The sequence below is a fragment of the Electrona antarctica genome, assembly GCF_951216825.1.
Source record: "Electrona antarctica genome assembly, chromosome: 5".
In the NCBI taxonomy this organism is placed as follows: domain Eukaryota; kingdom Metazoa; phylum Chordata; class Actinopteri; order Myctophiformes; family Myctophidae; genus Electrona; species Electrona antarctica.
The window spans coordinates 28,699,562-28,726,591 of record NC_136810.1 but is presented as its reverse complement, the minus strand read 5'-3'; the positions used below and the strand labels follow the sequence as shown (position 1 = coordinate 28,726,591).

Sequence of the window (27,030 nt, the reverse complement as noted above, 5' to 3'; positions counted from 1 at the left end):
TGCGTGTGTGCGTGCGTGCGTGCGTGCATGCGTGCGTGCGTGCGTGCGTGCGCACTGGTGTGTTGGATATCATTGCTGTCGTGCAGAAGTTTTTTGTGCATGTTCTTTTGTAAATTAAAAAGTAGCAGATCCACAAGTTCGAAACGTGGTGCAAAGCGACACGTTTTGAGCTTTGCTCTTTTGCTATAGGCTACTTTTGAATTTGAATCCTGAAAAGTAACAGTTTTGGACATATGAGGTGTGTGTGTGTGCACGCGCACGCACGCACGCACGCACGCACGCACGCACGCACGCACGCACGCACGCACGCACGCACGCACGCACGCACACACACACACACACACACACACATCAGTTGCATACTGTATCATGCTCTGACTGCACTTACACAGCAGTTGTGTTGCTACTGTATGAGTCAGGTGACATCAGAGGGCAGATCCATGCATATACAGTCATGAGCCGTGACAACATATCAAGCGCGGAGTTACACACGGCAGCACGGCTCTGTCACATACCGTCACATTTATTAAGGTCGCATCACACACACACACACACACACACACACACACACACACACACACACACACACACACACACACACACACACACACACACACACACACACGACAACAAAGGGCCTGACTGAGTACAATCACTCGCCCACTTGCCCTGTGACTTTTTCAAAAGTAGCAGATCCACAGGCTCAAAAGGCGACATGCCTTTCAAGCATGTGGATCTGCTGCTTTTGTTTTTATGATGATGATAGTTTATTTGGTCCTTTTCAGCACAATACATCACAATAAATAACAAATAAATTGCAGCACGGCTGTGTGTGTGTGTGTGTGTGTGTGTGTGTGTGTGTGTGTGTGTGTGTGTGTGTGTGTGTGTGTGTGTGTGTGTGTGTGTGTGTGTGTGTGTGTGTGTGTGTGTGTGTGTGTGTGTGTGTGTGTGTGTGTGTGTGTGTGTGGAGAGGTGTGAACGCCTGGTCTCCTCACCAGAGCATAAAGCCCTGACACCACAGTAGAATGAATGTCTTTCATATGTTGTGCTCCTGTGTCAGCTCTGTACGCCATCGTGCACCAACACGTGCACGCACAAGCTGCAGCTTAGCAGTACAGTGCTTCTGACACACTGCACGTCTCTCTCTCTCTTTGTTTCTGGCGTCTCTCTTTCTGTCTCTGGCTGTCTCTGTCTCTCTGTTTCTGGCTGTCTCTCTCTCTATGTCTCTAGCTGTCTCTCTCTCTCTCTGTCTCTGGCTGTCTCTTTCTGTCTCTGGCTGTCTCTCTCTCTGTCTCTGGCTGTCTCTCTCTCTGTCTCTGGCTGTCTCTCTTTCTGTCTCTGGCTGTCTCTCTCTCTGTCTCTGGCTGTCTCTCTCTCTCTGTCTCTGGCTAAATAAGTTTCACAGATTTTTTCTTTAACTTTTACTGCGAACGCAGTGAGCACTAACTATAGAAGATGGCCTAAACTGTCTGTCTGTCTCTGTGTCACGCTGTAACACCACCGGCCCGCCACCAGAGGGCGCAGCTGTATCACACACAAAACACACACACACACACACACAAACAAATAACTTAAAAAAAACTTAACTTAAAAAAACTTAACTTAAAAAATCTTAAAAAAAAACCTTAAAAAAAATAAAAAAATAGATCTAAAAAAAAACCTTAAAAAAGTACTTAATTTATTCTAATTGTTGTTATTGCAATTTACGAGCTGCGTTTGCGCGTCTTATAGTATAGTATCTCTATACTGTGATGGCAATCCTTATGTAGCCTACTGTACATCTACCCAAGTAACATTGAATACGGGCCGTTTATATAGTGGTGTTGCTACTTTTTACTTAATAGAGCCCCCTTTCATGACGACGCCAGGCCCAGGAAATTAATCCCAATGCATTTTTCCAAAAGTATTTATTTAAAGACCTTTTAAGCGTCGTACGAAGCCAACTCGAGTCGTGACAAATCATGACAACAAACACAATATTTTGGACCAAACAAATAATTACAAAGAAGAAAAACAACAAAAAAGTGTTGTAACCAGCCGTTTTTTTCTATACTTTCTAATTCTTTGTTTGGCCCAAAACATTGTGTTTATTGTCATGATTTGTCACGACAAGAGTTTGTCACGACAAGAGTCGTGACAAGAGTAGCTCTTCTAGAGAGCTATGACAACTGTTGACCTAAAGCACCAGAGGCCTTTACTCTATACCATTCTGACTGATCCACTTAGGATGAAACGCGCCACACCGCGGTAACGTCAGCGATCAAACGGCCTGCTGTGCTGCATGTGCGCCACGTTGCAGTTCCACCTCGTGTTGTTGGGTGGTGGGGGAAACCTTGTATGTCCAAAACAGTTTTACAGTTTAAAATAGTGAAAATAGAAGATCTACAACCTCTCTCGTGTGAGCTTGTAGTATAGAGCGGTTATTATTATAGCATGAATTAAGCCATTGAATTACGGGTGGGGGGAGGGGAACAAAATTGAAACATGGAGATATGTAGTTTCGGGCCCGACAGCAACGCAAGTCTCCTTTAAGGTTAGATGAAACAAAGATGGAGGGTGAAAGATGGAAAGATGAAAAGCAAACAGTGAGGTTTGTGCGTCGCGGCGCGCTCCTTTCATCCTTCCTGTTTGGATAGGAGGAAAAGGACCAGTAATTGGATTCCCTCGTGAGGCGAAAGAACATCACTATTCCTCTTAAAGAACATCACTATTCCTCTTCCTTTATCACCTGCAACTCCATTTCCCTTAACGGGATCTTTACTTTATGTGTTCACTGCACCAACGTGCACGCACACACGCACACACACACGCACGTTAGGTTTACGTCGTATCTTCCAGAAACCTCTGATCTTTATATTTCAAATTTTTGTGTTTATTCCTATACAAACGCCCTGCTTGATCACACTATGGCGTCAAACAGGTTGCATTACTATCATTTTGCTACACTGCGCAGGTCCATACTAACCCTCGAAGGTATGAAACCCTGATTTTCCTTCAGAGGTTTCTGTTTTCCTCTGTTACTATTTTCTCTTCTGTCGAATACTGCTGATTGATTTAGTCATCTTTTTCCTGTATACAATCAGCTTCTAGCTTCAGCCTACACCCTTTTGGTCCGTTATTTTCTTCTGCACATTTGTTGTTATTTATTGTGATGTATTGTGCTGAAAAGGACCAAATAAACTATCATCATCATCAAAACAAAAGCAGCAGATCCACATGCTTGAAAGGCATGTCGCCTTTTGAGCCTGTGGATCTGCTACTTCTGAAAAAGTCACAGGGCAAGTGGGCGAGTGATTGTACTCAGTCAGGCCCTTTGTTGTTGCGTTGCGTTGCGTGTGTGTGTGTATGTGTGTGTGTGTGTGTGTGTGTGTGTGTGTGTGTGTGTGTGTGTGTGTGTGTGTGTGATGCGACCTTAATAAATGTGACGGTATGTGACAGAGCCGTACTGCCGTGTGTAACTCCACGCTTGATATGTTGTCATGGCTCATGACATATGCATGGATCTGCCCTCTGATGTCACCTGACTCATACAGTAGCAACACAACTGCTGTGTAAGTGCAGTCAGTGCATGATACAGTATGCAACTGACGTGTGTGTGTGTGTGTGTGTGTGTGTGTGTGTGTGTGTGTGTGTGTGTGTGTGTGTGTGTGTGTGTGTGTGTGTGTGTGTGTGTGTGGTTGTGTGCACACACACATGCCATCAGCCATGTGTAGCACAAACGACACAGACATATGTCCACAACAGTTACTTTTCAGGATACAAATAAAATAAATAGCAAAAGTAGCAGATACACAAGTTCGAAAGGTCTTCTCTTCTTGCCGCGTTTGTAGATCTTGTAGATCTGCTACTTTCGATGCTTGTATGGTGTTCATTTATAATAAGAAATATGGAGATGAGAGGTTTCTGCCCGGCAGTTCGTGGTGCATGCGTGCGTGCGTGCGTGCGTGCGTGCGTGCGTGCGTGGGTGCGTGCGTGGTAGGCTGTATTCACAGTTCTGTAGCTCCTCCAATGAACAGGCAAGCCCCTCCCCCTCTCATCACTGACAATAAATATCTGCTGCCTGGCGCCGCCACTGTGCAGACGCCTAGCCTGCTGCTGAGCCACGCCATAAAAACACACTGCTTAGTGACTCATAGTACACACACACACACACACACACACACACACACACACACACACACACACACACACACACACACACACACACACACACACACACACACAGTAACGGTTTTGGACATATGAGGTTTCCACCTGATAGAGACAAAGAAAATAATCTGACAGATGGGGTGAATCATTATCTATAGGCTTACGCGCACACATGCACACACACACACACACACACACACACACACACACACACACACACACACACACACACACACACACACACACACACACACACACACACACACACACACACACACACACACACACACTGCCAAGTCTCCATGCTGCTGGCCACAGTGGCTTTTGGACACCATTGGCACAACATTGGGGCTAGTGTACAAGGGGACTTGCCACCGACAGTAGTGCCTCTTGCCTCTTATCCCCACCACAAAGCTTTGGACATGGGGAAGCAATTAACATTTCAAGGAGGTGGCAGTGACAGAATAGTAATGTTGTCGCGCAGACTTTTTGTGTTTTTTGACTTTTCCGTAAATTAACGCCTACTTGATCATACTATAGCGTCACAAACAACTTAACAAGCATCAAAAGTAGCAGATCTATATACAAGCTCGAAAGATCTGCTACTTTTGATGCTTTTGAATTTGGATCCTGAAAAGTAACAGTTTTGTACATAATGAGCTTCCAACCGACAGACTAAATGCATTATGTTGTTTAGCCAAACTGCCATCAAGGCAAGAAATGCAGAGTACATTGTTCCAGTTATAATTGGCTACTATACTAATAATGATCAGAATATCTCTCTCTGAGTGATACAATTATAGATGTCTTAAGGCATTGTATCTCAACGGCAGGTATAAGGGGACCTGCTGTACTTTTTGTGCAATCAACATGTATAACTTAACTCATAGTCTTTGTACATCCTACTACTGTATATACAAGGCATCTCTGTGTACGAGTGTGCATGCAACGTTCTTGTCTGTAGTTGTACAGCAGTGTTGATTTCTTCGACTAAAACTAAGACGAAAAATGTTCGTCGACCACCTTTTTCCACTGACTAAATGGAAAACTAAATGGAATCTAAATGGAAACTAAGCTATGATGACTAAAACTAAAACTAAATATACTGACAATTTTGTCAACAAATAAAAACTAGACTAAAATGTTGACACGGAACCTCTTTTCAGAGCTAAAGCGTAGAGTGAAGTTCCAAACAGAGAACAGGTGTTATGTGAGTTGCGAGATATGGTTGTCTTCCGAAGTTCCGCAATACCATAATAGCACAATAGTGGCCTTGTTGTGAAGTGCAACTTAGTGTGAGGCTATGGGGGGCTATTTTTAAGCATTGCAAATAAGTTTTGTCGCTTGCTGTTTGTGTTTTTCTTCAGTTGAACAGTCGGCATTGGCATCTCTACGCTGACTGGCTATTGACTAGACTCATGTGTCAATGAAGAGGTTAATGTATGGACATGTGTTCACTCGCTGTCACCTCCTGACCACATGAATCACTGCTCTAATTACCAATTACACTCCCTGTACTTCTTTACGTATAGCAACTCTTAATTAACAAAACACACACAAACCTGCTCTATATTGAATCCATGGTGTTGTTAGAGTTACTTACTTAATTAGTAGTTAGTACTTACTTAATGGTCTGCTCACCTCTGCTGCTAATATCCTCTCTCTATTCTTATCTATTGAACATGTGTTTTTTTGTTAATCTCCGGTGACTTTTAACACACATCGACAGTGTGATGTCTGTAAATCAGTGGTTAATTTGACAGGACTCACTTGAAAAAATAAATAAATAAATACTCAATCTGTCTCGCGGGCCATCGCGGCTTTGGTTGTACTTTTACTCAAGTACATTTTTAAACACGGGACTTTTCCTCTTAACAGAAAATAGCAGAGCCACAAGCTTACAAAGCGTTGCAGTGCGACGCTTTATATAAGCTTTTCGATCTGCTATTTTCAGCTAAAGCTTCCCCCGCAATAACAACCATGCAGGGTTTACAGTTTTTCATTATTGTTAACACACGTTTTTCACAACCTAATGGCATTATCAAAACTGCACACAAAACTGAAAACCTAACACACAAAATGCTAAACCCTGACTCTCCTTTTCCATGATGACTCTTTGCCATCAAATCATCAACTCTTCCCAAAATGGAACTCGTGTTTTCATTTGGTACACACCATATTTTCAAATGACACACACATACCATTCATTCGAGTACACACAACTAAGCATTGGCTACACACTACCAAGCATTTGCAGCACAATGAAGTGAAAAATTGAAAACACAATCATAGAAATGGAACACACATGAATGACAATGACTCTGGAGAATGAGCTATTTCTCCTTTTGTAAAATGACTCCATGTAGGCCTACTTTTTCATAGTCAAACATAAAACAGCACACAAATATGCAGCCGAAAAAAATGTTTTATTTATTTTATTTTATTTTATTTTTCTATTGTAAACCAGCCTGCTCAATTAAAGTGAACTCTGTTGGTTCCGTTCATATACCTTATACCTCCAAGCTGAAAAGAACTCCTCAATAGGATTCAGGAAAGGAGAATAAGGTGGAAGGAATAGAACAGAAAAATGTTCTAATGATGCCAGCAACTGTGTAGTGGCTGAGATTGGGTTGGACCCTCTGGCTCATGGTCAAACCATGATTGAGCACATGGTCAACCACAGTTGCCCGAATCTCATTAGATATGACTGTTCTCCTTCTTCTTTCTCCTCTTCCTCCTCCTCTTCCTCCTCTTCCTCTGCCTCCTCCTTGTCCTCCTCTCCCTCCTCCTCCTTCTCTCTGTCCACCTACTCCTCTACCTCCTCCTCATCCTCCTCTCACTCTTACCCCTCTCCTTCTCTGGTTGTCGATCTCTTCAAGGTTCACCATTGTTCACCAAACAAAACAGAGGCCCTCAAGTCCCTTTTATGCTGCAGTCCTGAATGCAAATTGTTCACCAGATCTGAATGTTTAGAGATTTGACTACTTGTGTGTTGTAGGTTGATGCTTTGAGATTTCATGTGAGAAGTGTGTGCAACAACTGAACATTGTGTGTAGTGTTTGGACTACAAGGTAATGTGTAATTGATATCAGAGTGTAAAGAAGGAAAGTCAGTGTCTAATGCAGAAAAGGGAGTGTGATGTAGTGCAAATTGTGTCGAGCGATTAGGTACATGAAGTGTCGAGTTTCGATTTTTGTGTGTTAACAATCGTGAAAAACTGTAACTGGTAAAGTAAAAATCACACTTGTGTGAAGTGAGTGGTGCCCTAAACAAACATGAAAGTCCATAGACTAGGCTGGCAAACGATTTACGTCATAAGTGCTCCAAAGAAACATTAAAGTCCATCGTCTTGGTTAATTGGCTATAAAGTTCTCTAAACAAACATTGTAATATCCTCAAAGTCCATAGACTTGACTGGCAAACAATTTACGTCATAAAAGTGCTCTAAACAAACATTAAAAATCCCATAGACTTGGCTGCCATATATGACGTAATATTTCTGCCATGCTGTGCTGGCTCATATCTAATATGGATAACCTATAGATGTGATCATTACTCACATCTGCAGTCTATCTGCTGGATGGAAACCAATTCATTAAGACCCCCCCCCCCCCCCCCTGCACCCCAAGGTCACCTCAGCTCTCACGGCTTGTGAATGATTGCTGGTGCAGAACGACTGACAGGCTGAACAGACGTGCTGCCAACCATAAGCATGCTTCGGATGCCGGCGACAACAAAGCCACGCTCGCCTGCCTGTCACTGATAAAATCACTCAACGTATAGTGGGTTGGAATGCGCGGGGGCGCACACATGAACGCGCACACACACGCATGCATGTACACATACAGTACACGTGCGCACACGCACATGCACACACGTACAAGTGTAGTGTGCACGCACGCACGCACGCACGCACGCACGCACGCACGCACGCACGCACGCACGCATACGCCGTGTACAGCCCATATGCAGCTATCTGTCGGTCAGAGGTTCATAAGGGGTTCATGATTGTGACCTCCGACCCCGTGGTGTGGCAGACCACCCCCCCCCCCCCCCCCCCCCCTCCATTAGACTTCCATCAAGACCAAGGTCGCCCAGGGACACATCAGTCCGCTAGGCCTGGACTGATGTGGCCCCGCCAACCCGTCTAAAGGGACAGGCTGATGGATCTGTCAGCGGGCGCGGCGGCGGCACGTGTCGCCCAGATGATTGGGAAGGATAGACCGAGAATAGACAACAGGATAGAGTCGCTGTCGGGCAGAATCCTCCTTTGTTAACTTAACGTCCCCTATGCTTGATCATACTACAGCATCACACACAAGTATCCAAGAGTATAGTAGACCTGCACTTTTGCTGTTTTCATTATTTGGATCCTGGAAAGTTAACAGTTTCGGACATATGAGGTTTCCGCCCGACAGAGACGATAGATGGTGGGAAGTAACTAAGTACATTTACTTAAAGGGATAATTCAGATTTTTTTAACTTAAGCTGTATGAAATACTTCCCATTAATATAGTGGTTGCAACTGTATTAATTGATTGCCCGAGTCCTGTGGTGGGAGTTCTGCTCTGGTTTTGGTGAAATATTAAGTAGTTCTGGTCATTTTGTGGGGGGCAAAAGTAAATGAATCCACAAAACTAACGTAATTTGTATTGTTGACCTATTTCTAAAATATTAGTGCAACTTTCGTTCATTTTTTACCCCTCTATCACATGGAACTATGTTTTTTGTGTCCATATCACTATGCCCAAAAATTGTTCCAGAGGGTTCAAAGTTGAACGAAAGTTGCGCTAATATTTTAGAAATAGGTCAACAATACAAATGACGTTAGTTTTATGAATTAATTTACTTTTACTGCGTGGCCCCAGTGCCCCCCACAAAATGACCAGAACTACTTAACACCCTGAACGCCCAGGACGAAGTTCTTTGTCCTTTCTATTAGTAACGCCCGACGCCCAGGAGGAAGTATTGTCCAAAAGACGAAGTTTATTGATACGAGAACAGATCGCATGGCTGTATAGCCCAGGCGCACCTGCAGGGCTCTCCTCGTGACGCGCAAGAGTGAGACGTCATCGAAAAACTCCCTCCCCTGTTTAGCTGATGAAAACGAAAATCTTAAAACGTTCATAACTTGCGATCTAAATCATCCCGTCTTTTTATGAAAAAAGATCCTGTGTTAGACGGCGCTCCGCGGTCCAGTCGCTAGTCTCGATAGATTTATTCTTGTCTCCCGTTGTTGTCGATCGACTCTAGAGTGGTGTGGCTATTGTTAGCTGCTACACACACATCAACCACTTCCGCCGGTCCGTCCGGAAAAGGGGTCCGTGTTTATAAATTGACTGGGCGCATGAATGTAATGGATTAAATAACCCTGAGCGATTAAAGTGTTATTAATATTGACCAAAACCAGAGCAGAACTCCCACCACAGGACTCTGCAATCAATTAATACTGCAGTTGCAAGTTAAAAAAATCTGAACTATCCATTTCAGTACTTTACTTGAGTATTTCCAATTTCCAATACTTTGACTTCTACTTCACTATAAATCTTGGCGGGAAATATTGAACTTTTACTCCAGTACCTGTACATTTATTTGAAAACTTTAGTTACTAGTTACTTTGAATATTATTGCAAAACATACATTAAGCACTTCAGCCATATACAGTTCGGCCATTTGAAAATAGCTGATCTACAAGCTCACAATGCGTCGCATTGTGAGCTTGTAGATCTGCTATTATCTAAATATTCTTATGCCACATAATACATTTTGATGCCAATACTTTTGGAGAGAGAGAGAGAGAGAGAGAGAGAGAGAGAGAGAGAGAGAGAGAGAGAGAGAGAGAGAGAGAGAGAGAGAGAGAGAGAGAGAGAGAGAGAAGATGAGAGAATGAGGAGCAGCCAGCTAAGCAGAGCTCCATGTTGTCCAAATGGATTTCCATGTCTCTGGCATTGATCACGGTCCCCCGTGTGGGGAATTTACCTCCACTTCAGAGAGGATGACTGATACAGTGATTATCAGAAAACCCTGCTGCTCCCAGTCTGACCACGGCTGTGTGTGTGGTCTGTGTGTGTGTGTGTGTGTGTAGTGGTTGTCTCTCTGTGGGTGTGGTGAGTGTCTGTGTGTGGTGCGTGCGTGTGTGTTTGTGCGTGCGCGTATAAAATCTAATACAAAAGTAATGTTTTTGCATTGTATTCTTTGCAGCTCAGACAGTAAACAAATGCTTTTTTTATGGCATGGTTCTTCAGGAGACTAAGCATCTCTAGGGTCTGTCTGTCTGTCTGTCTGTCTGTCTGTCTGTCTGTCTGTCTGTCTGTCTGTCTGTCTGTCTGTCTGTCTGTCTGTCTGTCTGTCTGTCTGTCTGTCTGTCTGTCTGAAGGTAATCTGGAGAACCTTCCTTGCCGATCAGTGGTGGTGCCATGCATACAGTACACTTTAGTGCCCACTACCACTATAGGCCCACTTATTACCTCCTTATTACCTCCACACATATTCTTTCATGTATGTCTTGCATATTTTATCTCTGTCAGGTGGAAACCCCCATATGTCCAAAACTCAAATTCAGAAACTGCAAAATTGGCAGATCTACAATCTTGAGCGTGTGGATCTGCCACTTTTGCTGTTTTTGTGTGACGCTGTAGGCAGCGGTTCCCAAACCTTTTTGGCCATGCACCCCCTGTTACCTCCCGACCTACTGTAGCTGACGCACCCCCTGTTACCTCCCGACCTACTGTAGATGACGCACCCCCCCCCCCCCCCCCCACATGGAAATATGAATTGCAGTATATATAAGTTATATAGAGACATATATTTCCTTTTTATCCACATATATGTGCACATACTGTATATGAACCAATATGGCATAATATATGCAGCATAGGCTATATTCTGCATATACAGTACTTGCTATATATTGGCATAATATGCAAACAAGTGGTGCACGCACCACAAGGGGTGCGTGCACCACAGTTTGGGAACCACTGCGTAGTCTCTACTAGTCTGTGGTGTGTGTAACATAGAATATTCATTTATGACAAAAGTAAACACAAGAAGTTAAATTAAGAGGGTTCTGCCCGACAGCAGCAATATATTTGAAAGATTTTGTGTGCATGTGTGCGTGCGTGCGTGCGTGTGTGCGTGCAGTGTTTGTCCTTGAGGCTGGTGGGAATGCCCTCCGCTGTCCTTCCCTGCTGGTTGCGGAGCCTCACTGACATACTTAACAAGCCTCTACCATTCAGCTGTCTAAAGCACATGTACACACACGCAATCCAAATTCATATACTGTACGCACGCACACAGCAGCTTGGCTACTCTGGTGCTCTTTGGCAGAATCTACTGATTCTGTCCGACCGGCGCACTGACCAACATATGGATGGATGAGATGAGGCTCGCTCCAAGCTTGCCGTGGTCAGTGGTGTACGTGCGTGCGTGCGTGCGTGCGTGCGTGCGTGCGTGCGTGCGTGCGTGCGTGCGTGCGTGCGTGCGTGCGTGCGTGCGTGCGTGAGAGAGAGAGAGAGAGAGAGAGAGCACCATGCTGGGTCGCCCCCCTCGCCTCCTGTTCAGTGACAGTTTGGACCAGTGCTCTCTCTCTCTCTCTCTCTCTCTCTCTCTCTCTCTCTCTCTCTCCACTCCATCCATGCATGTCTGACTCTACCTTCCTCCATATTGTTGCTGTCGGGGCAGAAACCTCTTATCTACATATTTTCTACCTTTTATGTTTTTTTGCGATCACAGTATAGCGTCACACACATTTGCATCAAAAGTACAGTAGCAGATGTCTATGCATTTGCAACGCGTTTCCAGCTTGTCGATCTGCATGCCACTTTTGAGGTTTCCACCCGACATAGACGATAATGGTTCTTAAATGTTTTTTTTCCCTTTTGAAGGACCCCTGCATTAGGCCACGGACCCCCATACACACAACTCTGAGAGTCTACGCAAGAAACCAATGTATGCACAGGCAGTGTTACAGACCTTTAAGGGTCCATTTGGTTCCTTTAATACTTCCTGTGTTGATATCAGTGTATTCTTGTTGATGCCGTACAACAGCTCTGTGATTGTGTGTTTATTGGCGTCTGAATAGTGCAGGATATTGTATCACGTGTACAGCAGACCAGTTGTGTGCCGTCGTTCATTGCTGATTGTGTTTGGCTGATGTTGTTCCTTCTTCTTGTTTGACTCCCAACTATTGTGTAGCTACTCTTAGCTGTATCGTACTATTTTACTCTGTATCTGTAACTGCTGTGCTGCCTCTTGGCGACTGACTGGTTTATCCACCACGTACACAGACACCGTCCTTTATTCTTCAATCCACTTTGTGATTACCTTCACTGTGTGTGTTCACAGCCTTGTGTCTGTGAGTCACTGCACCAAAACCACTGCAAATGTGTGCACTGGGGGTTGGGGTTTATCATCTTAATAGTGCCAATGTCATTTTTCATTGCGTCAATGTCGTTTTTCGTAGTGCCAACTACATTTTCTCATACTGCCAAAGTAGTGTGTGTGTGTGTGTGTGTGTGTGTGTGTGTGTGTGTGTGTGTGTGTGTGTGTGTGTGTGTGTGTGTGCGCGTGCGTGTGCGTGTGTGCGTGCGTGCGCGTGCATGTGTGCGTGTGCGTGTAGGAGGAAATAAGGTGTTTGACCTTTTAATAAGTGGTCAAACTTTTAGACTGTACTACACCAATGGCATATCACAGTATTCACAAGTAACCCTGTAAGCCCGATATGCTTCATTGGCTGTAAGCCAAATAGCAAAAATAGGTATATTTTCGCAATTGTTCTATTTTTGAACATATTGATTTTTGTTTTTAAACTTTTAAGTTTTTTGGGGAAATAATTAATAATGCTTGCCTATAATGACAGGGTAAAAGTGGTTAATATTCTTACTCTGTCCTCCACTCATGGGAATCTACTCTAGTGGTAGTCTAGTCTTTCATTATCTGAGCTTGCAAGCCTTTGAAGTACTGTCTGTCTGCAATGGGAAGATGTTCTACAGAAGCTTCAAAAACGATACAGTTCTCATCTGAATTGGGTATTTATTTCCAATTTAAGTACAAGAGCCAGGACTTAGTTTTATTGTAATCAGAATAGATGAAACCCGCAAAAAATATTAAAAGTTCAGTAGCAACACCTGGCAGATCTCCTCTGTGTATCTTGTATCGTCTCTGTCGGGTGGAAATCTCACATCTCCACAACTGTTGAAATAGTAGTAGCAGATCTACGTAGCAGATCACAAGCTCAAAATGTGTCGCTTCGAGCTGCGTTACAAAGAAGAAAAAGTTAGAATATGGAGATATAAGAGGCTTCTGCCTGACAGCAACAACATATAAATGTATTGTTCTTTTGTTGGGCCGCTTTTAAAAAGCAATATCCTCGCCATGTGTTGTGTTAATTAGCCTAGCTGCATAATATACTCTGCAAATATGGTCTCTCTCCCCTTGTTTACATCCTACAGCTGCTGCTCAATGCTCAAATACACACAGCAACAAGCCACTTTATCAGGGTTAAATTAACACTCAGGATGTGTGCCGTGGAGTATAATAGCTAACATGTTAGCATAAATACGAGTGAAGTTAGCTTGGCGCGCACAGATGGCTGCACTGTTGACTGTGATCGGCATGTCCCGGTATCAAGGGACTGCTCGCTTGGCCTGCACGAGGTGACAGAAATGTCTGTGTTTTATGTGTGTATGAGAGAGAGGGGGGAGATGTCATTGCTTGTGATCCAATATTTCCCCCTCTTGAGGTTAGCGATGGTGTCTCTGTTGTGGAGTGTGCGTGTGTGGCATATGTAACACGAATGTGATAGCATGTCTTTGTTGTTGTCACTGGCCTGTCTTTGATCTGGTGCCCTCGTGTCCGCTGGGCTCCTGGCCCACGGCGGGGTGGCTCTGAAGCCATTGATGGACTTGACTGCGGGGGTGTTTCGCGTGGTTATATGCCTAAACCCTAACCTGTCATCCGCTTCAGATGTTATCAACCGATTATCACAGTATGATCAGACCATGCAATGGAGCAATATGGACATTTCCTATACATACTGTACTGCCTACCGCGAATAGGAGACTAGAAACACGGAAGTGAAAATAAATACTACCGCCGAAGTGAAACCAACGTCAAACTGCGCTATACAACAAATTAATTTATTTTACTTGCGTGGCCAGTTAAGACTGAGGTTATGGTTAGGGTTAGAGTTAAGTACCACGCTTTACATGGACACTTTACAAAAGAAAATCTACTTTATTAACCCTGCAAGACCCAGATATAACACTAAGAAAGCAAGACTAAGGAATCAAATCAATACAAACTGTTGTGGAATGGTGAGACAGGGAGGTGTAGTTTCCTGGGGAAAGCCATATTGTGGGTTTTGAGAGCGGTTTTGACTTTTGAAGGTTTGTAGGGTGGGGGCCTGAAAGTATCGGGCAGTGTATTCCACAGGGTTGGGGCAGCAAAAGCAATTTAATAGCCCTATCGCCCCAGGTCTGGTACTTCCTACCGGTGAGCAGGCGAGCAGCTGAGTTCAGGACATATTGGAGGTTATTGAGGTGGTGCCATCATGGAGGACACTGTTGCAATAGGCGAGGCGGGATGTGACGAAAGCATGGACGAGTGTTTCAGATGCAGTTAATGACAGAGGGCCCGGAGACGGTCAAAAGCCTCATCGAAGAGGTTGAGTAGTGTTAGTCTACTTTTAGTCGATTGATATAAGATTTTAGTCGACTGTTTAGTTGAGTTTTGTTGACTAAAATGTGTTTTGGCAGGCCTTGAGGGCGTCGTAATGGCTGATTTTACACTTTCAGCATACAACCAAGCATAAAATCCACTAGCCCCACCCTAACATTTCAGTCTAGTTTTTATTTGTTGACAAAATTTAGTCACAGTTTTAGTCATCATGGCTTAGTTTTTATTTAGTTTTTAATCAGTTATCCTCAGTGTAAAAAGGCAGTCGACGGACATTTTCCGTCATAGTTTTAGTCAACAAAATCAACAGAGGTGTTAACACTAGTTAACACTAGTGTTAACACCTCTACAGGAGCAGCCTGGCTGGTTCCCTGTCTATTGATCCACTTAGTGAGACAGGATGTGACACTGATAGGAGCCCCGCCGTCGAAGGCCGTAGCCCCCAATCAGGCCGTCTATACCGCCAGGCTCTCTCACACCGATCGTCCACTTGCTAATGGCGACGGCCGGCCTCCACTCCGCCCAGAAACGATAAACCCGCCGCAATCTACGAGACAAATGATCGCTCCGCGTCAAATAACCAATTTGGATTAGTGTCAGTCTCGTGCTCCCCCGTTCGACCTTGGGTTCGAGATGAGGTGGTGGAAAGAGCCAGTGGGTGTTTATGTTTGGTTTTTTTTCTACAAAAGAAAAAGAGAGAGAGAATAAGTTGTGGCTGTCGGGCGGAAAACTTGTATCTCCACACCTAAAGTAGCTAATCTAAAAGCCTATAAACGTGTAGCGATGCAACGTGGAGCTTGTATATCTGTATATATTTTATCTATCTTGTATATATTTCTTCAAAAGTTTTAAGAGAAAGTGAAAGTATGTGGTTAAGTGTGTCTGTGGGTTGTATATCGACCAGATGAAAAGTGCTTAGAGCTTGTGACTAAAAACTACGTTAGATCCAACGGCACACAGTAGGTTATTTTCCCGGCCCACTCTCCATTTTCCGAAAAGTAAAAGTTTCTGGTAAACATACAAGGTTCCCACCCACCATGCAGCGATGAAGTGCACGTCACGGTCCATTAGAAACAGCTGCCTGTGTGTAGTCGTTATAGTGTTTAAGTGTCAGACGGCAGCATGCTGACCCCGGACCGTCATATAACAGAACAACATCAAAGAGCAGGCAGGAGGGAAGACACGATTGACTTTTCCACCTGATTACCTCCAGGCTCCTCTTTATTTCTTTCCCTTTTTCCATTGCTCTCTTTCAGCGGTGGACAAAAAGTAATCAGGCCCCACACAGTACTTGAGTTTCAAAGTCTAGTCAAATGTTACTCGACTACTTGTCACTGAGTGACAAAGTTGCTCTCGATTTGTACCCGAGTTAAAGTACTGGATACTTTCCTGAAAATCAGATGTTAACAAATATATAGCCTATATATCATAGTGAAAATAGCAGATCTAAATGTTCGCGATTCCATGAGTTGTGAGCTTCTAGATCAGTGGTTTTCAACCCTTTTCATATTAAGGCCCATTATTTATTGCAGGGTATTTGAGCCACGGACCACCATTTGATGACATTTAGCCTCTCAGATCCAAAACTAAAAAATATTTTGTTGTCGTTGGACAAGATTTTGTCCACAATTCCATTCTGTATTGATGTTGGTACCATTAGGAGAGATAACAGGCAAACGTTAATCTCTCAAGAACAGATTCTGTGCTGCGCTACCAAATCTGTCAGCAAGGCCATTCAGAATGTGTATAGACTGTTGATAGGGGGAATGAAAACACAGGGACACCACAGGAAGTGGAGGGCTGAGGCCGGGCCAAACGGGCCAACATCCTGTTATACACATTCTATTGAGGGGCCGGCAATATAGAATGTGGATGTTTGGCTTTCTTACCTTTAGTTGTCGTTGTTAGGTCCGCACCAAAGTGGTCCACGTGTTATTGTGTGCAAAAACGCATTATTTGCTATTTCCCCTACCCCACCATAAGCCCTCAATGGGGCTCTGGGTTTTAGTGCTAATTCATTTATTTCCATTGCTCGAAAAACTTATTTTTTTGTATAAATCCTCTCTTCATAATGTCAACAGTATGTGTAGTGTCACACTTTACTCCATACGCCATGCATGGAGCTCGCGAAGACAAGACTTCATGCTTTGCAGCTGGAGCACAGCAACGACGTTACTATGGAGTAAAGCGTGACGCTACACATACTGTTAACAATAATGAAGAGAGGATTGATTTTTGAGCGATGGAAATAAGTGAATTAGAACTAAAACGCAGCGCCCCATTGAGGGCTTATGGTGGGGTAGGGGAAATAGCCAATATTGCGTTTTTGCACAAAATAACACTTGGACCACTTTGGTGCAGACCTAACAACAACTAAAGGGGTAAGAAAGCCTTCTAGCATGAAATTCTCCTTTAAATTACGAACACAAGTTAGAATATAGAGATAAGAAGTGTTTGCTCGATGGCAACCATATGTGTCTTTGAAAATACTATACAGATACTTGAATACATTACGCAAGTAAAACTTTGCTACTATCCACCACTCTGTCTGGGATGGAGCCAGAATTGTCTTTTTTTCACCTGATTGCCTCCAGGTCCTCTCTCTCTCTCTCTCTCTCTCTCTCTCTCTCTCTCTCTCTCTCTCTCTCTCTCTCTCTCTCTCCATTTCACTTTTTGGATTGCTCTCTTTCCCTCTTTCACACCCCGTCGGTCTCTCTCCATTTAACTTTGTTCTCTCTTCTCCACATCTCTCTCACCTCCTGTACTCGCAGGTGGAAGAAACAGTGATATTTTTAATGTAACCACTTAAACCCTACAGTATATGGTTGACCGGAGTCCCTCAGGGCTCCATACTGGTGTCTTTTACTATTATTGTGGGGAATGTTTTTGCTGAAAACAGCAGATCGAGTAGCTCACAGCGCGTTGCGCTGCGATCTGTTGTGAGCTTGTAGATCTGCCATTTTCTGCGACAATCTTCCCCACCCGCAAGGGTTTAGGTGGTTAAAGTAGAAACATGACTTTGCTACATGTAAAAATGCCTGCAAGTAAAAAGGCCTGCAATGAGTCACAATGCAACGTGTTGTAAGCTTGCACTATATATCTGCTATTTCCAGGTATTCCCCCCCCCCCTCGATTTTGAATTAATAATTCATTACTTATTCATACAAAATAATAAGTTACTGCAAAGTAACTATACATATAAGCTGTCAAATCAATGTAGTGGAGTAAAAAGTACAACATTTGTGTCAGAGATGTAGTGGAGTAAAAAATGGAAATACCCAGGTAAAGTAAAAAGTATCATGAAGTTGTACATCAGTACTTGAGTAAATATACCGTACTAAGTTCATTTACACCACTTCCCTTTACTCCTTCCCCTGTCCACTAATCGCTTGTCCTCCGCAAACTTTGACTTAGCGAGAGTCGTGTGTTGGCGGACGGTGTGGGACTGGGAAGGGCAGCTAGCTGCTAATAAAGACTTAACGATGTGCCGAGACATGGAGACGTGGACACTGGAAGAGAAAAGTGCACGCCTCCCACATCCAGGTGTGAGAGTTAATGAGATAGTTAGTTAGATAGATGGACGTGGAGGAACTATACGTGGAAATAAAAGATGGGGTGAGTGGGTGGATGTATTTCTGCCCGGCGTGTGTGTGTGTGTGTGTGTGTGTGCGTGCGTGCGTGCGTGCGTGCGTGCGTGCGTGCGTGCGTGCGTGCGTGCATGCGTGCGTGCGTGCATGCGTGCGTGCGTGTGCACATGCGCGCGTGCGAATATCTTACATTCGAAGTCTGTGCTATGCATGGACGTTAACATGCCACGCCCTGTCAGAAGATCATGAGTCCGTTGCCAGACAACTTGAAACTCATTTCGAGAAACAAGATTCTGAACCTAGATTTTATTTAAACATTTTAATCAGATCATCTCTCTTAGATTATTACTCTTAGCTTTCATAATTTGTGAAGGCCAGGCCCATTTCCCCAGAGAGAACTGGGTAAAAAAAAGTCAATGTCATACAATTTGTCACACACGTTACCGCAGTGAAATTTGTTCTCCGCATTTGACCCATCTCTTGGAGCTGTGAGCTGATCATGAGAAATATTGTTTTGAGACTTGCAAATAGGGTGGCATTCTATGGTAGCGTTGAGTCTTAGTTTCATCATACACTTGAGGCCTTTCTTCTTCAAAAACAGACAGACAGCGTGTACTTTCTGAGACATCTGAAACATACACAACAACAGTACAAAAAAACGTAATATTAGCATAATTTAACAGGGAACATAACAATGTGTTCTCGGTGGTTTAAAAAAAATAAAAACACTGAATCAGGACCAAGCAGAAACACAGGACGCAAACCGAAACGCTTGAACTTAGTTGACAGATTTACATTGCAATGTAAATGTAAATCATTAACTAATCTCAAAATAAGAGGCCAGCGGTGCAGTTAAGTCTTCATTGAGCCCATTCTTCTCATTTCAATTAACTAAAAGGACGGGCTTAAAGGAAGCTTAGCAAGTGTTATGGCGCTCCTGGCTCTGTAGCGTTTAGAAAGCTCATCTCCTGGAGTCGCAGGGAGCATTACTGCCTCTGTAGGGAGCCCCTTGCTGCCAGCTATACAGTAGCTTGCTACCTACCTTCTTAACCACTCAGCTCAGGCTCAGGTGAGACGGAGAGAGAGAAGCCTGGTGAAGCACTACTGATAGTGCTCATTAGCTCACGGATTAGCCACTATTCCCCACTGATACCGATGCTAATGCAAATGACTACTACTGTAGTACCGGTATTTATACTCCTTCAGACAAGCCGTGCTTTTATTGTGGCAAGCGTTCTAATTCACAGGCGACTTGTGACTTGGCCGTGGCTTTTACTTGCACTACTATTTGTGTACATTTGAAAACTTGAAATGGGACATTCTGCATAAGGAGTAGACCTACTTTGTACTTTTGGTATACTTTGGTACATTTTGACTTTTACTTGTAAAAGAGTATTTCTATATTGCAGTATTGATACTTTCACTTAAGTAAAAACAAAAAGCAGTACTTCATCTCGGGTCAAGTTGTGTAGGAGTCAAAAGGACACGAGTGGAGAAGTGGCAGATCTCCACCTGCATGTCACTCTACATGCTAGTGTGCATAAAGCCAGATCTCCACCTGCATGTCACTCTACATGCTAGTGTGCATAAAGCCAGATCTCCACCTGCATGTCACTCTACATGCTAGTGTGCATAAAGCCAGATCTCCACCTGCATGTCACTCTACATGCTAGTGTGCATAAAGCCACCTGCATGTCACTCTACATGCTAGTGTGCATAAAGCCACCTGCATGTCACTCTACATGCTAGTGTGCATAAAGCCACCTGCATGTCACTCTACATGCTAGTGTGCATAAAGCCTCCACCTGCATGTCACTCTACATGCTAGTGTGCATAAAGCTCTCCACCTGCATGTCACTCTACATGCTAGTGTGCATAAAGCTCTCCACCTGCATGTCACTCTACATGCTAGTGTGCATAAAGCTCTCCACCTGCATGTCACTCTACATGCTAGTGTGCATAAAGCCTGGCGTTAGGGTGTGACACAAAAGCAGAGTGAAGGCTGCGTCGGCTCGCTGGAAGGGACAGAGTGACATTGACGGGAGCGACAGGGCTAAAGACACGCACACACACACACACACACACACACACACACACACACACACACACACACACACACACACACACACACACACACACACACACACACACACACACACACACACACGCTCGGCTGCCCTTTCATCTTCCCCCTCGTCCGTCAAAGCCAGGAGACGGAGGGCTCTGGGGGGAGGAGGAGACCGGCTGATGGAGAGAGAGTCGAGAGGAGGACTTGTGCAGAGGAGGAGAATAAAGATGAGAAACTAATGTACACACATCTCTCCCACTGGGTCTCTGAACATGGACACCTTCTGTGGCCACTACCTCCTGACTGTCAACGCTCTGTGCGCTCTCGACGTGGTTTGCATAGAGCACCAAAGTCTCTCGACGTGGTGCACTGTGTGCACTGTTTGCATAGAGCACCAAAGTATGACATCAACATCGCTAGAGGGTGCTATTCCACGGGTTAGTGTGTTTTTTAAATTTGTATTATAATCCCCATAGAGGGATGTTAGATCGCCTCATATAAGAACTGTGTTTGAAAAATAAACAAATGATACCGGCGGTTTCACTCAGATCAACTGACTGCGACAAAAAGCTAATGTTACTGCTGCCGAATAAACTGTATCAAATATGAGTCACTGACTGTTGTATACGATACAGAGACACCTCTCCATCAAACACGGTCAGGACCTGGACGAATTAATGAAGAATTAGTGATGATCAAGGCCAGATCAACTTAATGTAATATCATCAGATCTAGCCCAGAATAAGCTATATTATTTAAACTGGTCAAGACGTCGTGGAAATGACATAAAGATCATCCCCATATGGGCTGTGATCTGGCCTAGTACTGAACATCACCGGAGGACGTCACCGGAGGACGTCATCATGACGTCATTTGGCTTGCTGGGTCCCCGACAATATGGCAGAGACAGTTTGTTGTTTTTGGACCACAATTGTTATATGAGACGATTTTAAAATGACCAATCTCCATAGATAAATTACGTCAGCAAACCAGGGGATGAGCGAGTGACGTCAGGACGTCGGCACTCTGTCTCAGACTAAACTGCTCAGAGTGGCAAAAGGAATGAGGCGTTGAAATTGCAGCAGATACAATAACTGTTAAAATAGATAAAATAGTGCCAAAACCACACATAAAAGGACATTTGATGGGTAAACGTTTTCACCACCTCTTTACCTCTGTCTTAATTTAACTAGCTTTGTACACTGTCTTGGTTACAGACGGATACATTACCACTGAGGATTTTTACTGTGTACTGTTTGGAGTCCATAGTTTTATCTCCAGGTGAGTTGGTTCTCCAAGTGATATCCATGAAATGGTCGGCCACACTATCGGTTCTGTCAAAACAACCGCATCCCTCCAAAAAGATTGCCTACAAAAAGCGAGGCGTGTTTGGCCAGAGAGGAACACTGCTCCAAGATAAGACAAGCACAGAACGTTCCGCCATCCATTTTTGCATAACCATAAAGAATATTGTCTCTGTCGTGTGGAAACCTCATACGTCCAAATCTAGCAAAAGTAGCAGATCTATAGGCCTACTGGAGCTTGTATATCTGCAATTTTTTATGCTTTTGAGTGACGCTGTAGTATGATCAAATAGGACGTTAATTTACAGAAAAAAACGGAAAAAGTTGGAATATGTTCATAGGAGGTTTCTGCCCGACAGAACCAATATATACAGTATATATACATATATTTTGTCAGAGATGGCAGTGCCGCCTTCGGGCACTGGATGCTACCCAGAGTGTGGTTCCCATGCTTATCTCTGTCTCTTCAGCTTATTGGAAATGCCAGTCAGGCAGGCTCCCCCACTTTCTTTCACATATCACCTTGTCTGTTCACATAGAGATACATTTTCTGACTTGATCGCCTCGGTCCCTGTGGATCTGACCTGCTCAAGTGACCCCAGAGAAGGAACCAGAAGGTTGTTACAGTATTACTTTGGGATTATTCCACATGCAGGTGAGGGCCCCATCGCAGGGCTAATCTGGGGCTCAGCTCTGGTGACGGTGTAACCTCCCAGGGAAAGATCTACTCCGTGGCAGTTAAAAAGCCAAACCGCTAAGAGTGCAGACTAAAAGCTATATAGGCCTAATCTTGTCGCGTGTCGGCTGGAAACCTTGTATGTTGCTAAACGGTTTCACTTTCACTTTTCAGGAAATGGACCGACGGCGACAATCTGTAAATGTCATGTGCTCTCCTGTCCTGACAGAGAGAGGTAATTGCAACGGTAAAGACCTGAGATTTGACCTCGGTTCTCCGTCTAACTTTTTCAGTGGAAGAGTAGAGAGACCACCTTCAACCATTGCAGATGTACAGTACTATATTTACTGGGTATATCATCAGATTGGTTAAGAGTCCCCACACTGAGATAGAGTAACACTGCGGATTTCGTTTGTAGGTTGTTGCTACGACTGCAAGTAACATTGACTAACCCCCCCCCACCTCTCTCTCCCTCTCTCTCTCTCTCTCTCTCTCTCTCTCTCTCTCTCTCTCTCTCTCTCTCGTCCAGGTGGAGAGAGAAATAGCCATTCTGAAGCTCATAGAACACCCTCACGTATTAAAGCTACATGATGTCTACGAAAATAAGAAATACTTGTAAGTATCTGCAGCTTACTACTGTACAGTATGTCAATGTGAGGGTTGCAGCTTACTACTGTACAGTATGTCAATGTGAGGGTTGGCAGCCAGGGGGGTCCAATTGGAAAGAGACGCACCCTATTCTGGGGGGAACATTCGCCTGCATTTGACAATCTACATTTCACAAGTACAGTATCTTCTATTTCTGGTGAAGAGATTCAGTGTAGAAGTAAACAGGAGACCAAGTACAGTTGCAATTCAGGTCTGTTTCACTAGAGCTGAACGCAAGTGGTTTACCCATTAAGACCCGAGGCTGATTCTAAAAGTGTCTTCTAAGGGCACGGCCACACCGAACTTTCATTCTATCTATGAGGGGGGGATTCTGTCAATGCATTTCAATGGGAATGGAAAAAACATGCTCCATTCCCATTGAAATACATTGGCAGAATCCCCCCTCATAGGTAGAACAAAAGTGCGGTGTGACCGTGCCCTCAATTCGTTTTCTGAAAAACGTATGTTACTATATGTCAGTGGTTTAAAAAACCACTGACATTTGCGCACACCCATAAAAGAAACGGAAGTCCGCACAACAGCTCTGCTGTTTTATTTATACATATAGTGACACAACATTTCGGCCATCTAATATATATATATATATATATATATATATATATATATAAAATAGGGAGGGGGGGCATGTGGGGGTCCTTGGCATGGGCACGTTGGAGAGCCCCTGTGACATGCAGTCAATGACAACCAATCCCAAGGTTTTCCTTTATCGATGGAATGCAATAATGAGCTCCCATCTCCCATGATGCACGTACGCAAACAGCAGGCATGAAACTTTTTAGAGTTCATACAATGTCACTAATATAGTTACGTTTCCTTTCATATTACAGTGGAGAAACCTGGAATGGTCCCTTAAATCAGATTGTCACCCCGAGCGACGCCGTTTTTGATTGGTTTGTCGTGTCTGGAGAAAGGGTGCTGATAATAGCTTCGGAGGGGTGGGAGTGGGGGGAGGCATTGCACCATTAGTGTTGGCGTGAAGCAATTTAATTTAGTGGTGCTCGCTAGAAGAGAGCTAATGGGGGGGGGGGGGGGGGGTGCTTATGTAAACATTATGACATACTTATCAGAAGCAACACCGCTGCATTAAGACACATTAGCCATAGAGAGTGTCAGTCGCAACCGTCTGCAGTGCACGCATACGCGTACGTACGCACGCACGCACGCACGCACGCACGCACGCACGCACGCACGCACGCACGCGCACGCACGCACGCACGTACGCACAAAGTCGGCTTTGTAAAGTCCCCACCACCACGGAGGTTGTGGGTTCGAATCCACCTCGGTGCATCCGGATGCAGGGACTTTAACACTGCAGGGTCTTCACCACTGCAGGGTCTTTACCACTGCAGGGTCTTTACCACTGCAGGGTCTTTACCACTGCAGGGCCTTTACCACTGCAGGGACTTTACCACTGCAGGGACTTTACCACTGCAGGGACTTTACCACTGCAGGGTCTTTACCACTGCAGGGTCTTTACCACTGCAGGGACTTTACCACTGCAGGGTCTTTACCACTGCAGGGTCTTTACCACTGCAGGGTCTTTACCACTGCAGGGTCTTTACCACTGCAGGGACTTTACCACTGCAGGGTCTTTACCACTGCGCCACCCGAGCGTCTAAAACCCTTTCTAACCCTAAAACAACCTTTCTCTTGTGAGGACCAGGATCATTGTCCTCACAAAGCCTATACTGTACATTTCAAATTCTACTACTTGTGGGTACAGTTGGCACTCACAATTAATACAAGTGTACATACACACACACACACACACACACACACACACACACACACACACACACACACACACACACACACACACACACACACACACGGACACACGGGCACACGGGCACACACACGCACACACACATTAGCTAATTTTAGCGGTGGTGAGTGACAGGGCCAGCGTCCCTCTCGTCACCCTAGACGCTTTCCAGAGCGGTGTTTGTCAACTCGATTCAATTAGCTGTCGTCTTGGTCACACAGGCCAGACGGGATTTGACACGCCGTGCTGTCCATGTCACATAAGATAATGTTGTGCTTCGGCCTATATAAGTGGATTATCACGACCACGTTTGCACATCATACATTTCTAGATAGAGCTGCCCCAGCCTGTATGATCTCTGGTCTAGAGGGGTCTGTGCCGGTCGAAAACAGGCGGTGGATCCTATTGGTACACCGATCTGTGCGCCCGCCACCCCTCCTCCCCTCCCCGGTAGAAAACAGCGGAGAAAATAAAAGCCTGGTTACCGAGGCTACCACGACAAGGGGTAGGGCTGGCTGGGCGATCCCCGTATTAATACGATCTGTGACAAGACAAAAAAAACTATTTTCCCTTGTGGATAATAAAGACATCTAATCTAAGATCCCATACAGAGACAATAAAAACTAAACTTGAGCATGACTACGTGAACACGGACAAACACAACGAGAGAGGGAAACAGAAAAGCAGAAGAAGACAGAAAGAAATATCACTATTCACACTTTGTGCCGCGTTGTGAGCTTTTGGATGGGCTGTTTTCACTACTTATTTTGTTTTCTAATTAATGGAAAAACTGAAAAAACTAATAATTTAAAAAAAAAACTAAAATGTTGTTCTTAATTCATTCTTTTTTGGGAATGTTTTATTTTTAAATGTTTTGAAATAATAATTCACAACTAAATGTAGGAAACAAAATTCACATCCGTGGGAAGTGAGGGGCGCTCTTATCATCATACATCTTCTAATTCCGGCTAATGAGAATTTGCGAGAATTTGCACCTTCATCTTCAATGTTTATGTTACGCAAAACACTCAAAACTGTCCATTCATTGTCAATGGCATGTCATGTTTGTATTTGGACAAAGTTTGTGTTTACACACACACTAAAAGCTGGACATAGGAGGACCTAGCGCCCCTCAAAAAATAAAGAGACAGACAAATGGGTCCCGACCCAGTGTTTTGGAACCAGTGAAATACAGTATAGGAGCAGAAGCAGGCCAAAGGCAGGTCAGGGCATCATGGCTGGCTCTCAGCCCACAGAGACAGCACCAGGCCTGGGTCAGCGGACATTCATCTCTCCCTGCTCTCTGTGATCCCCAGGGCCGTGGCCTTTCTGACACACTGCCCCTCACTGCCCCTACACGCACGCAGGCACACACGCAGGCACGTACGCACGTGTGCACACAAGCACACACACAAACGCACGCCCACGCACACGCACACAGACACACACTCACTCGTGGCCAACTTTACTCGTCTGCAAGTGAAGATCGCTCAATCAAACTCCTTTTTGTGGCCATACAGTATATGGAGATCTCTGTATCTGTCTGTCCTACATTTGGGTCATATTACCTGCACTGGGCTCTATGTATTATTATATCTGAGTCATATTAAAAGAAAACTTAATTTAAAAGAAATGTCTTAATGCCTAAAACAAGGCTAGGTTATTAATTCATTTTTAATAATCGTTTTTCTTTAGTTCAGTCTCAAACCCCTTCTCAAAATCACACCTGTGTGAACTGAGCGGTGCATACTTTTATTGTGATAGTTACTGTCCTGTACTGGAAGGTACAGTTTCATTTATACTTGGATTGTTATAATGGTCAGTGTGAATGGGCCTGTAGGCTTCTTAACAGTGCCACTTGAGGTCACCCCATAGGAGGCCTTTTCTATGTTTCATCAGTTTCAATTGAAATGGGCCTCCACCCTTATGGGGGCCTCCGAGCTCTGACTTACCGTCAGGCGTCAGTCAAAAATACTGCTTTCAGCGACCCCCAATGTTCTCTGTACGCCCACTGGGGGGACTGTACCGCCCCTGTACCGCCCCCTGGGGGGACTGTACCGCCCCTGTACCGCCCCTGTACCGCCCCTGTACCGCCCCCTGGGGGGACTGTACCGCCCCTGTACCGCCCCTGTACCGCC

At 44.5% G+C, this 27,030-nt stretch overlaps 1 protein-coding gene across 1 annotated transcript in view; it reads left to right on the top strand.

Moving 5' to 3' along the window:
• Positions 1-27,030, top strand: part of LOC306923926 (serine/threonine-protein kinase BRSK2-like) — a gene marked incomplete at both ends in the record, with an annotated part of 353,012 nt that overhangs the window by 235,972 nt on the left and 90,010 nt on the right. Inside the window, one exon of the mRNA XM_079502271.1 lies at positions 22,988-23,073. Within this exon, the coding sequence (XP_079358397.1) occupies positions 22,988-23,073 (86 nt within the window). The remainder of the gene's footprint in view (positions 1-22,987; positions 23,074-27,030) is intronic.